General features: G+C 38.8%; 1 protein-coding gene across 1 annotated transcript in view; it reads left to right on the top strand.

The window, feature by feature from the left end:
• Positions 1 to 16,337, top strand: part of NRG3 (neuregulin 3) — a 764,487-nt gene that overhangs the window by 543,059 nt on the left and 205,091 nt on the right. Inside the window, exon 3 of the mRNA XM_042461138.1 lies at positions 6,344 to 6,417. Coding sequence (XP_042317072.1) covers positions 6,344 to 6,417 — 74 coding nt within the window. The remainder of the gene's footprint in view (positions 1 to 6,343; positions 6,418 to 16,337) is intronic.

Here is a 16,337-nt window from a genome sequence, read left to right on the forward strand (position 1 = left end):
GCACATCTTCTGACATAGCTAAGTGTGAGCAGGGAAAGCCTTATGGGAGGGATAAGGTAAGAACAGGTTGGTAAATTTTGTAGACTTCACCGAGTTGTTTTAGAGAGCAAACTTGCCCACCTTCAATTATGTGTGTCAAATACGATGAAGCAATCAACCAGCAAATGAACAGTTTCTACTGTTACTGCTTACAAACTATTGATTTTATCATATGGGGGCAAACTGCAAAAATCCCATGCAGAAACGGAACCCCTCCCCCCACAAAAGTGGGTAGCTTTTCACACACAACAGGGTGAATGTAATATTAACCCAAACAGAAAGTAGACAAAACTCACCCCTTTATTACTTTCGGGATTTTCCAAAAGTAAAAAGGAGCCCATTTTGTCTAGCTTCCATTTGGGTTAATATCGCATAAATTCATATTAATGTTAATGTCATTAAAAAAACGCCTTTGTGGGTTTTTTTCTATTTTCTGTTCAGGTTAACCCCAAACATTGTCTGAAAAACTACCTGCTTTTTCGAGGGGGAGGGGTCAGTTTAAATCCAGTTTCTGGATGGGATCCATCCCATGTGATAAACTGCTATGTGAAAAGATCATTGTTTGTGTACTGAATGCTCCTCCTTTTTTCTCACCCTTTTCCCTGTGTGTTCTCTTTTGAATAATTAGGAAGAAACACACACACAGAGAGAGATGGTTTTGAGTTTCCAATATACATCAATTGCTGCATCTAACGCGGTGGCGGGGGTGGGGGATGTCTGTTGTTCAGTTTTAATGGCTTGCTTGCAAGTTATGTTAAGTGAGCCTTTGTGGGGATGGATGGATGTTACTTCTTTTTTGTCAGTTTGTTTGGGAACTGTAGAGTCATTTCTGACACCACAGGAGGTGAAAGAATGTCTATTTACTCTCTTTAACATACAGTATGTCACCAAACCCCTATAATTTTCGGCAAGACAACCCTAATAATTACCTGATTTGGAGTTTTTAAACAGTATATTTAGATGGTATAATTTTGTAAGTGGGCTAGTGGGTGTGAATACTCATTCAAAGGGAGTGTAAAATTTCTCATCCAAATCACTCAAAGACTACAGAGCTATCAACTTTGATGACACCACCCACAGCCAGACATTTATATTCTGTATGACTGAAATCCCTAAAACCTCCTTTCTCTCATTCAGTCTCCCTCCCTTTAATTCTTGGTTGTTTGGAATAACAATATTCTTTCTTGTATACATGAGTGTGAGTTAGGAACAAAAACAGGAACTTCTGTGCAAGATGCTCTCTCTCTCTCTCTCTCTCTCTCTCTCTCTCTCTCTGTGTGTGTGTGTGTGTGTGTGTGTGTGTGTGTGTGTGTCTGTTTATTAACACTACCAGTAGGACCAAGACACTTGGTTCTCTTGTTCCACTATATTAGTTTGTCAGATGATGGATATGGCAGCATATATTCTATGGCTTTTTAGTGCCACCACTCTGAAAGCCCAGAGACTGGTACTGTTGCTACCTTCCAGAAGGGGCGACATAAAAACCAAATAAGACCCTATCTGGTCATACAAAATTTCAAACTCCTATCCACCACTTGGAATGGTATATATTTAAAATAATTAATTTATGTTACTTGTTACCATTCTTTTACTCTTTACAACCTTTAATGTAGAGAAGAAAATTGTTTTTTCCCCCCTGTTCATTGCTGGAAAAAAAAAGTGTGGTTCTGGTCTAGTTCTCAGACCAAGCTGCTTGTCCCTCTGCTATTAACTCAGGGGCTTGACAGACTGCCCTGAAGGGGCAGCCTGCAGCCACCTCTTTCATAGCTGGATAAGGGCTGCGGCAACCTCACACCACAACCCCCATCTGGCCTTTTAAAGGTGCAAAAAAGAGCCACAAAAACAGATCCTTTTTGAACCCTTGAAAGGGTGCCATAGCCACAATGGCATGACTATATGGTGCTCCTTCAGTGCTGTGTTATCTGGATGCAGCACTGGAGGTATGCCATGATGCCGCACACCATCTGGAGCAGCGGGCAGCATCAGGGCACCCTGGGGGGTGGAGTTGGGCATTCATCATGAGGACGCTACACCCCAATTCTGCCCCCAGGCCAGACTTTCAGGCTGGTCTGTAAAGGGCCTCAGATCTCTACCTCTCTGCTTGAGATTCTGGCCTGAATTCCCATCCCTTTTCTGGGCAAATAGCAATGCCATACTAGTATCGTGATGAGAAAACATGCTTCCACCTGTTAAATTGGGCATTGGAAGCAGCACCCCAACCATGCACCTCAACAAACAAATGCACAAATAAAAGAAAACAGCTCAGTTAATTTCAAATTGATACCAAATTGATTGAGATTATGACATGCTGGAATCACATCCCCTAAAGTCCACACTACACTTGTGGCAAGAGTTATAGAGACTGTTTCTTCTGGATCAGTAAGGAAACATTCTGGCTAGGATCCAGTTGATACTTAAGCTGAAATCCATTGTTTGCATCAGAATTGGCATCTCCCTACCACCTACTGCTCTCTGTGCAATCTAAACAGCTGCTTGAAGAAGAGGATGCCACCAATTTTGGTAGAAGCAAAGGGAACTAACCTGTGTTGGTCTGGAATCAGGGTTTCTACCTCTTTGGGGCGAAAGAGACCAGCATAAAAAACCGGCTTCCAGTCAGCTTGAGGGTGAGGCGTACAGATGAGCCCCTAAGTCCCCAAACAACAGTATAAGGGAGGCAAAAAATCCTTGGAAAGAAGAGAAAATTCCTACCTGGCACTGAAAGCATAGCCACACTGAAGTAGAGGTGAGAGAGTGAGACAACAAAATCACAAGAGGGAGAAAGGAGAGCGGTGACAGCTTAAATAGCCTCAGCTCTGCCCCCTAACCCTTCTCTAATGTGGTGCAAGAGTGCAGCATCTAATCTGCTTTTGGCTTACATTCAAGAGGTCAGCAAACACCCATCCCCAGCCAGGGTGTGGCCTGGGGGATGTGAACTCTCTAAAGAAAAAGAGAAAAGAAGACAATATATTGTCCCAATACATCTTGAAAAAATAATAGTGAAAACACTCAAGGACAGAGATTAGTTGTTGCAGCTGGTGCCAGAAATTGTCAGAAAATGCTCCCAACAACACCAAAACGTTGTTCATTTAAAAAAAAAAATTCTGAGAACTACACCAACAAATACCACAGCTCCTGATTAATGTGCTTCCCTGAAGGAGCCCTTAAAAACTGCACATTTCTTCTTTCTAAACCTGGAAAGAACTTCAGATTAAAATGGAAGTGGCAAAAAAACAAAACAGGAAATCTTCTTTTATTCCTGTTCTAGTCAGTGTATTTTAGACATGTAAATTCAAATGTGAAGGAAGGAGTGGTAGAGATTTTGGCCCCTCCATCTGTTGACACCACAGCTAGATAAATAAGCATAAAAAGAGGGGATGGCAGGGGTGATTTTCCAGGGGAAATTATATTCCAAGTTTGCAAACATGTGGAGGAAATGGCCATTTTACAGTGGTATATTTTACAAACATGATAAACTAGCTTTGTAATCAGGGTCACTGTTTAGTGCTTGTCACTGATTTTACAATGCTTCTGGGTTTCTTTGCTCACCAACATTTTGCTTTATGTTTTTAGAGAGTGGGGTGGGGAAGCAAGAATTATTAAAGGGTTTTATCTGTTGTGGTAGTTAATAACTATTTCTATTTATCAATTAATTTTGAATCCCTTGGTGCATTTAGTAAAGCATGATGCTGGCATGGGGGTGGCATCAGGGCATGTGTCATGCGGACACCACACCCCCACTCTGCCCTGAGGTCAGCATTAAACACCAATCTGTTTAGCCCCAAACTGAACAAAAGAAATGGTAGCTTTCATGGAATTCTGCAGGTGCATGGAGGAAGTATGCCTCATGCATCTGGGATGCCTCCATGCATCTGAGAAAGATGCCTTCTTCAGATGCCTTCACATATCTGAGGATGTAGACGAAGTTTACAAAGTCTTATGCTACAGCTTATTTTGCTTAGTTAGGGCTCGAACAGACAAGTCAAAATAAAGCTGCTTTGGATCACTTTGGAAGTATGCTGTTTAAATGTTGCATGCATCCTAAGAGGTTGGAAGCCATGCCAAAGCCTGGTTTCACTCCTAAGCACTAGAGAGCAGCTTTGGCACAGCTTCTGGCCCCTTAAGATGCATGTGTCATTTAACCAGCATACCCCCAAAGTGACCCATAGCAGCTTTATTTTGGCCTGTATGTTTGGGTCCTTAGTCTGAAAGGTGCCACAAGATTCCTTTCCATGCATTACCATAGTTTTCAAGGAACTCCTACTAATTTATATCAATATCTATGACTTAGGATCTTCTAGCATTTTGCATTTCAGTCCCAAATTCTAAGCATGCAATGGACATGTTGTTTATCTGGCTGCCAAGCATGTCATGATATAGGTGTTGTGAGATACAACATACACATTCAGAATGCTGATTGATTCACTTGCTAGGTAATTTATGCAATGAGTTAATTTCCAAATTGCTTTTAAGAAATGTACATGATGATGTGAATACTTTAGTATTTGATAGTTGTTGGGTTGTCATCTAGACAGTCTTATACTCTGGGCCTTTTACAAGCAACAATTATCTCACAAACCCCAGGGTTTTTAGTTTGATGAGACATTTGAGCTCTCTGCCTGAGAATTCTAAACATTCCTCCCTGAAAATGCAAATCTCATCTATTTCATGAGATGCTGCAAAAAGAATCTGAGCAGTTCTGTCATGTGAAGGGGAAGTCAGATATTACTGGGGTTGATTAAGGGACAGTGATGCTTCTAGTACCATCAGTAAGGTAAGTAAACTCTGGAATATTCAGAGGACATGATGACGTCTTGATACAAACAGCCAATATTTTCCGTTTGTTCCAGAAAAGCCCATGCAAAGTTGTCTCACAAAATTTGATTCTGCTTTTCTAATACTCTTGACATCCCTGGGTGCGATCAAGTGCAGATGTTAAATTACGCATCAATTTGGTAGTGCTAATGAACACCAAATCTCCCACTTTTTGGTCCAGTCCATATTCTTTTTCATTGACTGTCAAATTGTGTTTAGAAGCTGGCTGTGGATGCTTTCATTTAAGCCAGCTTCAAGGAAGAATAAAGTACTAATTGCTGGCAACCCCCCCCCCCCAACAAAACCTTTATAGACAGCACGAGGGGAGTGGGAGTAGGGGGATTTCCCATAATTTATTAGTTTAAGCTTTCTGAGATTTTTAGCTTTGTGGTGCTCCTGGCTGCATTGGCACAAGTATACTTGATAAATTGCTGGGGGTGTGGTGAGGTATTCCATTTTAGATATACAATGTAAAAATTTACACAGAAAAATTAAAATACTCTTTTTGGAATCTCCATAAGACACATCTCAGGCTGCCTAAGGCAGACCCAAAATCTAGGTCTGCAGTTCTTTTGATCTGGTTCAGTTGTGGATGCCCATCTGTTGATTCTCTTACCCTTGAAAAAGGCAACATCAAGCACTGTATTTGGACTACTGAGATCTGAGTTCAGATGTGAGATCCAGGATAATGATATGTGATTAAAACAGAACCATTGTTATGTTATGCTCATTCTTGAAAAGAACAACATTGGTTTTCAGCTTGTATGAGCTCAAAAGTGGCTGAACTGATCTTTAGTTTAAAATATCTAGCACAATTATGGTGTAATATAGTAGTTTTCAAAGGGTATACTGAGTAATCTTAAGGTTCATAAGAAATATATCAAGACTTCCTTATGCAAAAAGTGACAACGGCAGACAAACATCCCTAAAATGTAGCATACTCCCTCCATTATTGATCCTCTGTATAGTGTGCAGATACAAGACAATGTATCCAGTTTTATAGTTTTTTCCAAAGTCATGTCTAGCAGAAATGGAACTATTTCAGTGTGGTGCAACTTCCTCAAATTAATATTAAGTTAATATTGTGAATACCACTTCCATAAGAAGGATCCTACCACACTGAAGCAACTCCCATGCTGCTGATCTTATATATCAGATGGATATGGATAGCCTCATTTTCTTTGCAGCAACAATAAGACTCAATGAAGGCCCATTGAACCTAGCCAGTACCCTGTGTGAACCAAGTGTCACCTTAGACAATGTCTCTCTAACAAGTTTACTCCACTGACACGTCTCGATTTTCTCAGTAAAGTTGTCATTCAGAAAAGTGTTCATTAGATTTTTGTAAGCCACTATCTCTGGTGCTTAACCTGGTTGAAAACATTTTAAGCTCAGACACAGCTTTGAGACTGATGTTTTCAGTTGACTGATGTCTTGAAATTGGCCTGTTACTACCGCATGCGTATGTTTGTCATTTTTCCCTTTTTCCCAGGTGCAAAGAGGGCTACCAAGGAGTCCGCTGTGACCAATTTTTGCCGAAAACCGACTCAATCTTGTCAGATCCAAGTATGTCAAATATTTTTTCTTCTATGTTTATCACATGCTAGACAAAGCCATTACAGTGGTACCCCGGGTTACGAAATTAATTCGTTCCGCGGTTAATTTCGTAACCCGAAATACCTTCGTAAGCCGAATTCCCATAGGCGCTAATGGAAAAATAGCTCTCTGCTGCCCTCCGGTGGCGGAAAATAGCGCCGCGGTTTTTTCGTAACCCGAAGAAACCTTCGTAAGCCGAAGCAATAAATCCCTATGGGATTTTTTCGTATCCCGAAAAATTCGTAACCCGGCGCATTCGTATCCCGGGGTACCACTGTACTGTGAAAATATGAGTTTTTGCTTTTTGTCAATATTGTATTATAGCCCATTCCAGGAACTTGTATAGTATTTTTGTATGATCAAATGGTCCAAGTATTTCAGAACCTGATGTATTTTATTTTATTTTATTTTATTCTGGTGGATTATATGGAATAAAATATTAGTTTTGAGTACTGTATATTTGATTTAGGGGAGAAATTAAAACCAGAAATAAATATTTGGATTTTTTGAAAAGCAAAACAAGGCAAAATTCCAGTTCTTTGAAATATGTATTTGCTTGTCATTGTGATTAACTTGTCATTCTGTTTGCCATATGATAATAGTGCTTGTCATTATGATGGACAAGATACACTTAAATGAAAGGAGATTTAAGTCCACTTCGGAGTTTGGAGGCAATAGAAACAGTGGAAACTAGAAGCTGAATGTTAAATCTCCAAATCTCCTCCTCTGCAGAGGAGGAACTGGTACCAAACAAATATGAGTTTCATGGGAATAACAATGTTTTATCATTATATCTGAAGTGAGTCGGTGTTGATTTCTGAGTTTCTATTGTTGCTGAATTTCATAGGGTTTAAATGGTAATTTAAAGACTTGTTTTATTGGGTTTATGGTTTATGATAAATACTTGCCCTAAGCATGGGAAGGATAGAACAAAAGTATCTCAATAAATAAACAAGGCATGCATGTGTCACAATTCAAGACATGCAAAGCAAATTATTATAAAGGAAACATGAAAAAAGGATTACAAGGTCCTTTTTCCAAAACTTCCACTGTGTTATGAAATGCCACCCTTAACAAAGTCTTCCAAATAGTCTTCGTCTTCTTTATTCTTCATCCCTCTCCTTTTTGGCATGAAAATTAAAATCAGACATACAGTAGATGGCCATGTCAATGTTTCTGTGCTTTTTTATTACACAAAACCAAAAATGCTGTTTGGATGTTTGGGTTTCTTCTTTTAAAGACATTGATATTTGCTTCTTCCTTTTACTGTTTCATTCTTGCTATTGTTCTGTGGCTTGTTCGCAAAGTTTATTGAGTAAAATGTGTCTAGGGACAACCTTTGTTCTGTTCTCTTGCATGTTATGTGATTTCCACTGTGGACTGTTTTGTTGGCACTAGTTTTTCTTTATGCCTTCTTTAACTTTAACTGTGGTACCATGTAGACTTAAGACAAATGGACCTGATTCCCTATTTGTTTAGGAAGGGACAAAGGTATAAGAGGTAAGATAGTTGGGCATGAGAAATCTACTGAGGAGACAGCATGATGTCTCAGAGCATCAGATTATTCAGACATTGCTGGATACTATGGAATACTGGGAATTGTAGTTTTGTGAGATACTGTATATACTTGGCTATACGTCAACTTCATGTATACGTTGAGGGCAGGTTTTAGGGTCAAAATTATGGCTTTTGCTATGACTCATGCCTAAGACGAGGGCAAAATTTAGGAGCATATAGTAAAGGATCTAAAGGATAAAGAAAAGCAAATCAATATCAAAGAACTTACAAAATTCTAGCAGACATAGCTCTTTGTGCATACACTTAAGACTTGGATGCATGAGAGAGTAGAGGGAGTTGGTGCTTCACATATTATACTCTTGCTTTTCACCAGGAGAAAGTTCCTTCTTTTAAGTAAGAGTTTAGATACAATACTTACATTGACTCGTGGATAAGTCGACTCAGGTTTTTTGTGTCAATGTTTTAACCTAAATTTCTAGATTTATACCTTAGTATATGTAGTAGTTAACCTTTTCTGATAAATTTTTAGCCTTCCCTGATGCCAGAAAAAAACATAATAATCTCAGGATTTCATAACATGGAGCCATGACAGTTAAAGCAGTGTCAAACTGCATTAATTCTGCAGTGCTGATGCAACCCAAGTCACAGACTTAAGATTCCCATCAGTCCAAGTCTTATCATCTGGATTTCTTCACATGTTTTTCAACCATTTTTAAAAAAGTATTTTTGAATATTCTTCCCATTCCTATCCTGGACCCACATTTCACCTAACTGGACTTACAGTTTCTACTGTGAACCTACACTATAGCATTTGCCATCATGACAAAGAGCTGCCTTATCACTAGGGATGTGAATCTATGATTTCATTCTTGCACACAAGATTAAATAATTTAATGTTTTTCTTTCCATTGGATCAAATTGCAAGAGTGTTAAAAAGAGGTGCAAAAAATTATATAGCATAAAAATCATCTGTACAGAAAAACTAGAGTTTGCACAAAAAATTGAAAAATCTTCTGGTAGTTCACCATTTTTTAAAATGGGTTCTTTTGATTTATTGAGATGCCCTTTCTTGGAATATTTTTCCTGTCATAATTGGTACCCTGTGTTCTTCAAAAGAACTGGTTAATGAAATTGTAATAACAGTAAGATTAAATCAAAGAAAATAATTAGGAAATTTTGGTGTATCTAAGAAAGATTCTGTGCCTGCTTTTTTGGGTGTGTGTGGGATGTGGGGTGGGGCGCGGTTAATGTCATGGATTCACACCCCAGCAATGAGGTTTGGCATCTAAATCTGACTTATTTTGTATCCCAGGCCAGACTCTTTGTTGCACTACATGCATGCAAAACATGATATAATTTATGTCACTGTCACACTGCCGTCCTCAATAATCTTTTCTGCTTAGATGGGCAAGGTGATAGTTACAGTAATTGGTCAAATCAAATTTACTTGCCTCAAAGCTCTGCATTTAAGCACTTGTGATTCTTGATATCCAAGGAAAAGAACATAAGTAAGAAAAGCCATTTGGTAATAGGATTTGGGGATAATCATGGAGAGCACACTGGACAAGTAATTAAATTAAAGAGCACTGTGACTTGTAAGAACATATTTGTACTAGCCAGTGCCAAGCTGAATACTATCACCCACTGTGTTCAAGTTTCTGTTTTACAATACTAGTTTGATGAAGGTGGCCTTTTAACAGGCCTTTAGAATCATTGGTCTATCTTCTCTCTATTATTAAGTAGATTAAATCCATTTCAAAACATGTTTTCTCATGTCTATGCATGTGTTGATAAGTAAGTTGCCTTCAAGAACAAAATATTTTAAAGGTCTTCTCCCTGCTGGGCAAGATTATGAGTTTGTACATTTATGATTATTTTTCACATTTCAGAACTTGTTTTGTAAGAGTTTGAAAAAATATGATGCATAAGGTTCAACATTTGTACAAAAAAGAATTTCATGGATTTTTTTTACAGGAAAGAAAATATTTTGTTTCTGCTGCCAACAAAAAAGGGCTATGATGACTTTTTTATCTTTTTGGTGGAAGGAAAAGGACAGCCTGTTTGATGGAGAATAAGAAATTTTGGGGTGCTTACATTACACTATAATTAAGATCACACTGTGAATAGGGTAAAGATCCCATCTTGGAAGGACATTATCTACAAGGGTGATTGTATTTGTACATATTTTGGGGTGCACTCTCCTTCTTTTTTCTTTTAAATAAGCTTCAGCCTAGAACTGTAAATGGAATTATGCTGTTCAGCATAGTCAACTGGAAAAAATAATGAACAAATTCATTGAGTTGTTGGAAGGATACATGAGATATTGATATCATGTGTTTAGTTACTGCTGTGGGATCATACAGAAAATCATACATATTGATTTACTGGCTTCCCATAGTTCAAATCAAAATTATACACACACACACACACACACACACACACATATATATATATATATATAGAGAGAGGGGGGGCTTTAGGGGGAAAGCTTAAAATAAAACTGTTCAACGGTGGAGCACACTCCCTCAGACAGTGGTGGGCTCTCCTTCTTTGGAGGTCTTTAAACAGAAGGCTGGATGACCATCTCTTGGGAGTGTTTTGATTCTGTGTTCCTGCATGGCAGGGGCTTGGACTGGATGGCCCCTGTGGTCTCTTCCAGGTCTATGATTCTATGAAAACCATTAGCTGTTTAATCTGCATGTGTGTTTGATCCTGATGAAGCTGAAGCAGAAAATGTATTCATAAATTAGCAAATTTGTTGCTTATGTGTCTGGATCTTTTTTTCTTGTGTTTTTGCATATACTGCAGGTTTTAGTATTGAGATATAATTACCTTTGTTCAATATTCTGGACTTGGTTGGAAAGCTAAAGAAGACCACCTCCTAGACTGCTCCCTACTTTAAAGCAAAGTCAGTGGGAAACCTGGGATAGAAAATTGTGTGGCACATGGCCTGCCTGGTAGATCCTAACCTAGCTTGTTGCCTTCAAGTACCATGATCAACAGCCAGTCCAGTTAGCATTTATTAATAGAATAGGAGTGAGCAGCATCTCTTCCTTTGCCTTAGTCACCAAATGTATTGATACAGTTTTGATACCCTGTTTTGTCATCATCCTTCTTAGCCTGTTTGCCAGTCCAAATAATGCATTTCCCAAAACTAAGCACTGAGAAATTTATTTTCCTATAAGTGATCAGAAGGAAACACTTCACTTGCCATTCTGGAGTAAGGCTTGGATCTCCCCTACTTGGATTATTGCCCACCCCAGACAAAAGTCATGTCCTGCCTTGTGTCTGTCTCTTCAGAGGAATCAGAGTGTACACAAGCATTGTTTCTGTTAGCAGGTAATATCTAGCCAATTGCCTCATCTCTGGAGCTTTAATAAAGTTCATAACAGTACAGTGAAGAAAACAGAAAGATAGAAAAAGCAACAAACCTCTGTGCTTTCCAGACTACAAAGACAAGATCTGACTAAACCCTCCCCAGGATGTTTCCCAACTTTGTTTTCTTCAGTTTCGATTTAGCTTGTTTGAGAATCAAGCCCTTTAACAAAACTTTTTAGCTTGCTGGGAAGTTTTAAATGTTAGCATTTCTGTAATGAAAGCAAAATAAGTCAGTTATTTATAAAATAATCTACCAATAGTGCAGTCATCATCACCACCACATGTCCAGCTTAACAGAACGGGCAAATTCAAGGTAGAGTGACCTTTCCACACAGAAAGAACTGAAGCTACCTGTGGTGACTAATATGCAATATTTATCAGAGTCGGGTGGGTAGAAAGACATTGGTTTTAAATGAAGCACACAAAATTATTAACACCCACACCCAGTACACACAGAGACCAATTGCTTTAAAAGTCAAAGTAATCTATTAGATAGAAAGCGTCACCACTGGCAAGCCTGGCTCAAGACATTTTGTTGCCTGAGGCAGAACAGCAAATGGCATCCCTCCACCATAAATCCTTCTGAGAAGCAGTGAAGAGCTGTCAATTTTGGGAGGCACCTGAGGCACAAAATCTCATCAGTGCCTTTCGCTTTCCCTGGCAGTAAAAATAACACAATAATAAATAATGGATAATTTGCTGACTTTTCGTAACAACAACGGGTTGCTTCAGAATGCTCCCTCATGTTCTGAACACATGTTTAAAGGCCACCACAACTTATAAAAAGGGATGTACAGGCAGGAGAGAGGAAGGTATTGAATATTTGGGGTGGATACTCCTACAGACAGGAAGTTTCCAATGGTGTACCAAGGTGTGGAGCAGCAGATGTGGAGAATAATTCATTTATCTGTTTATGTGTAACCACTAGTGGGTTTTTGATTGCACAATGGTGTCAAGAAAGTGAATTTCTTGTGTGGATTGTTCCAGGCTTTAGGTGTTGCAGGGGTGGACGTGGATGAATCCTGGTGGAACTTCTGAAGTGATTGCTTTCCATGTAGCCAAATTACAAAGATGTCATCAAGAAACTATAGTTAGATGAGAGGATGTTGTGTGGATGTGCTGAGGAAGTATTGTTCCAGATCAGCCATTAAGATGTTTTCATACTGTGATGTCATGTGACTTGGAGATACATTTCGCCCCCAAAAGAGAAGTAGTTATGAGTGGTGGCCCAGGCCCAGTCTGGTGGCCACCACATCTGGTGGCCCAGTCTGCTCTCACCTCATTCAGGATGGTGTTCTTGATGGCTTGCAGTCCATCTTGTTGTGAGATGTTGGTGTATAGGGATTCCACATCCATAGTGTCTAGGATGGTGTTCTTTGGGAGGTTGTAGATGGACTGTATTTCCCTCAGGAAATCAGTTACATTCTTAATGTAGCTTGGACTATTGATGGCATGCGGCTTGAGAACTGTCAATATATCCAGATATCCCTATAGTCAGGGTTCTAATGCTTGAGGCAATTGATCTTTTGCATTGCCTTGTTTGTGTAGTTTGGGTAGTAAATACAAGTTGACCAGTTTGGGCTTTAGACTATATCTATTTGAATTCAATGTGTACAGCAGTGGAAAATTATTAGAGTAGTTTGTGTTGTTCCTTCACATAGTCATCAGTAGGATTTTTGGAGAGGGTTGTTCAAAATGTTGTATTGCACAACTGTCTCTAGAGTTTCCTTTTGCTGCCATGGTGCTTATCATGTTTATTTGGATTAAGAATTATTCCATTGCATTAATAATTTTTAAAGTATGAAATAGATTGTCTAACCATATTGTGAGTTTTCCTATGGACAACATGGCCCTTTCAGTATGGTGGTATTATTTAGTTGGTACTGAATTGCAATTTTAAAGTTAAAAGGAAAGACATTCTGTACATTGGGGTGAATGACAGGTCACTCATGAACTCTGTGAGCCCCCTGCTTCTTTTTGCAAACTCAAGACTACCCCACCATCACTGTCACTGCCAGATATAGATATTACTGTTGTTCAAAACAGGAATCAAGCTTCTGGAAACTACCAGGATCAGTGATTCTTCTCTTAATCAAGATATGATGCTTGGCTTTGCTGTAAAAGTGTTGATTGATTGATTGATTGATTGACTAAAATGAGCTTCCAGCCACTTCTAGTTAAAAAATATACACAAGCACTCCCCAGACACCCTTTGGATAGTGTGCACCTTATAATATCCCCCAGGTAGCAAAACTGACCCCTGGATTAATGCATAGGAGTGCTAGTCATATTAATTTTCATCTTATAGACTTTAAAAGCAATGAAACATTCAGTAGTATCGTACTCTTCTATTTCCCCAGTTTCAGAACCGGTGTTTCCACCTGCAAATGGGAAGACAGTAAGGAGTGAGTCTAATGTCCATAGTAGGGGCCTGAGGGCTGCCACCAAGTATTCTTTCTCCCATGTTCCCATCACATATGATTGTGAGGGTGGTAGGACCAAGAAAAGTTCCTCCTCTAATGATCTCCTTGCTTGGATAGACTCATATGGTAAGATATGGTCTTTCAGATAGCTAGAATCCTATATATACATAGGGTTTAAGAGACTTGGAAAAGAGGGAAGAAGGCCCATGTACTTTCTGAAGGTAAGATAAGGAACAACTGCCATTCCTCAACTGCCCAACAAATGAGGAAACTCCTTTCTTTTGAATTCAATCTCCAGCCCAAACAGAAGCTTCAGCAGCACAAAACAGCATAGTCTATTATTCAGACATTAAACCCAAACATCCCCAATCCCCTCAACCTCCTGGGTGAAGACAGGAACAAGAATAGAAACAGGCATAGTTTGCTAATTTAAAAAAGAAAGAAATAAACAAAATAGCACTGAAAGGAAGGAGGGGTCCCACACTGTGTAACTTCCTCTTTATCTGGCTAGGCATCTGCAGTTTATTTTTATAAAAAAATAAATTGTTTCTGCCATCCCGGTGGAAGTTGCTCTTGATTCAATCACCACCAAAAAATGCTACTTAGGTGGTTAGGATTTTGAAGTGAATCTCACCTTCCTGTGTTTGCTTGTATATTAATATCCAAGATGCAACACCAAGCAATGAGCTTGAGAGTAGTTTGATAGCAGCCTGCACTCAGTCCAGCACATGGCTAGAGGTCATGCATGTGCTTGTGTACAACACAAATAGTGAGCTAAAAGATGCCTTCCCACACAATTTGGGCAGGATTTGGACTGATGTGAATTCAGGCAAGAGCTTACCATACTCCCACTTTATAAACCAAAACATCAGTAGTGCTTCTTAAAAATTTGTCATGCATTTCCCAATTTAAAAAAATTAATGCAAAAAAACCCTACAAAAATACATAAGTTAGGGGAAAGACACACAAAAAGGAATGACCGTTCATGCAGACTTTAAAAAAATAACTTCAGAAAATGATGCAGAAACATAAAACATAGAAAATGAGAAACAAAAAACCCAAAAATGACAGATTCATTCATCCCAAGTGGTATCTCTAGGAGATGGTTCAAAGGAACATAACCAATGGGTGTTTTTTTTCCTTTGACCTTGACTCCTGCTCCTGTGGCCACTTTACTATGAGTTCACTCTAAGCACTAGCTATTTCATTCAATTAAAGCTTTAAATTGATAATTAGCCAATTAATCTTTCCAGAATCCTGTTGGTTTCAAGTATTACTGAAATCTGCAAAGTGTTTTGTGTATATATATATATATATATATTCAAGTATAGTACCCTAACACGAATAAGATGATTACGCTAATGAATGCACTTAAAAGACAAATTGTTTTAGTAGCTGTTAAGATACCTAGTTTGATCAGATAAATCAAAATACATTATGTTGCCTTCATAGAATCATAAGCCAGCTTATGCCACAACCAATTTCTCCCTCATGCACCCATACATACACATTTTTGTGCTACTTGAAAGTTATCTAATAAATCAACGTGCCTGGACCTTGCCTGTGTTGCTGAAGGAGTCATGTTTTGCATAAACCCAAGTAAAAACTTTTTGAGAGCCAGAATAGTGTAGTAGTTTGGGTGATGGACGGGGACTCTGAAAGACCAGGGTTTGAATCCTCACTAAGCCATAGAAATCTATTGGGTGACCTTAGGGAAGCCATACTCTTTCAGTCATAGAGGAAGGCCATGGCAAACCTCCTCTGAATAAATCTTGCAAATAAAACCCTACGAGACGTTCACCATAAGTCAGAATCAACATGAAGGCATCAAACAACAAAAATAATTTTTTGTACATTTTATTTATTTATTTTGGATTTTATCCAAAATCATATCGATTCACTACACTACACTTCTTTTTCAGTGTTGTGTTGTGCTAATGAGACCAAGCACACAAAATTGTCCCACTACAGGCAATCTGTTTTTCCTATGTCCTACATCCCTGTCAGATGCTGTACCTGCAGCCTCCCCCCTATCATTCCCTAGGCCATCGTAATTCCACCAAGGTAGTCCACCAACAAAGGGTCAGTTTGGTGTAGTGGTTTGAGCACTGGACAATGCCTTTGGAGACCAGCTAGAGCACAAATAATCTCTGGGTGATCTTGGGCATGTCACACACTCTCAGCCTCAGAGGATTGCAATGGGAAACCTCCTCTTAACAAACTAGCCAAGAGAATGCTATTATAGGTTTTCCTTAGAGTTGTCAGAAGTCAAAAATGACTTGGAGGCACACAGCGACAATAATAATATCAAAATCTACCAAGATGATTATGGCATTGGTCAACTTCTGTTAACATCTGTCACCAGCTAACATTCAGCTAACCTGATCCTCTTCCCCTTTCCATTCTCCTTTTGTGTCATGTCTTCTTAGAGTGTAAGCCTGAAGGCAGGGAACCGTCTAATTAAAAGATTTGATGAGTGCTGTGTAAATTTACAGCGCTATATAAATAAAGCTTAATAATAATAATAATAATAATAATAATAATAATAATAATAATAATAATAATAATAAT

The sequence above is a fragment of the Sceloporus undulatus genome, chromosome 3, assembly GCF_019175285.1.
Source record: "Sceloporus undulatus isolate JIND9_A2432 ecotype Alabama chromosome 3, SceUnd_v1.1, whole genome shotgun sequence".
NCBI classification, from domain to species: Eukaryota; Metazoa; Chordata; class Lepidosauria; order Squamata; family Phrynosomatidae; genus Sceloporus; species Sceloporus undulatus.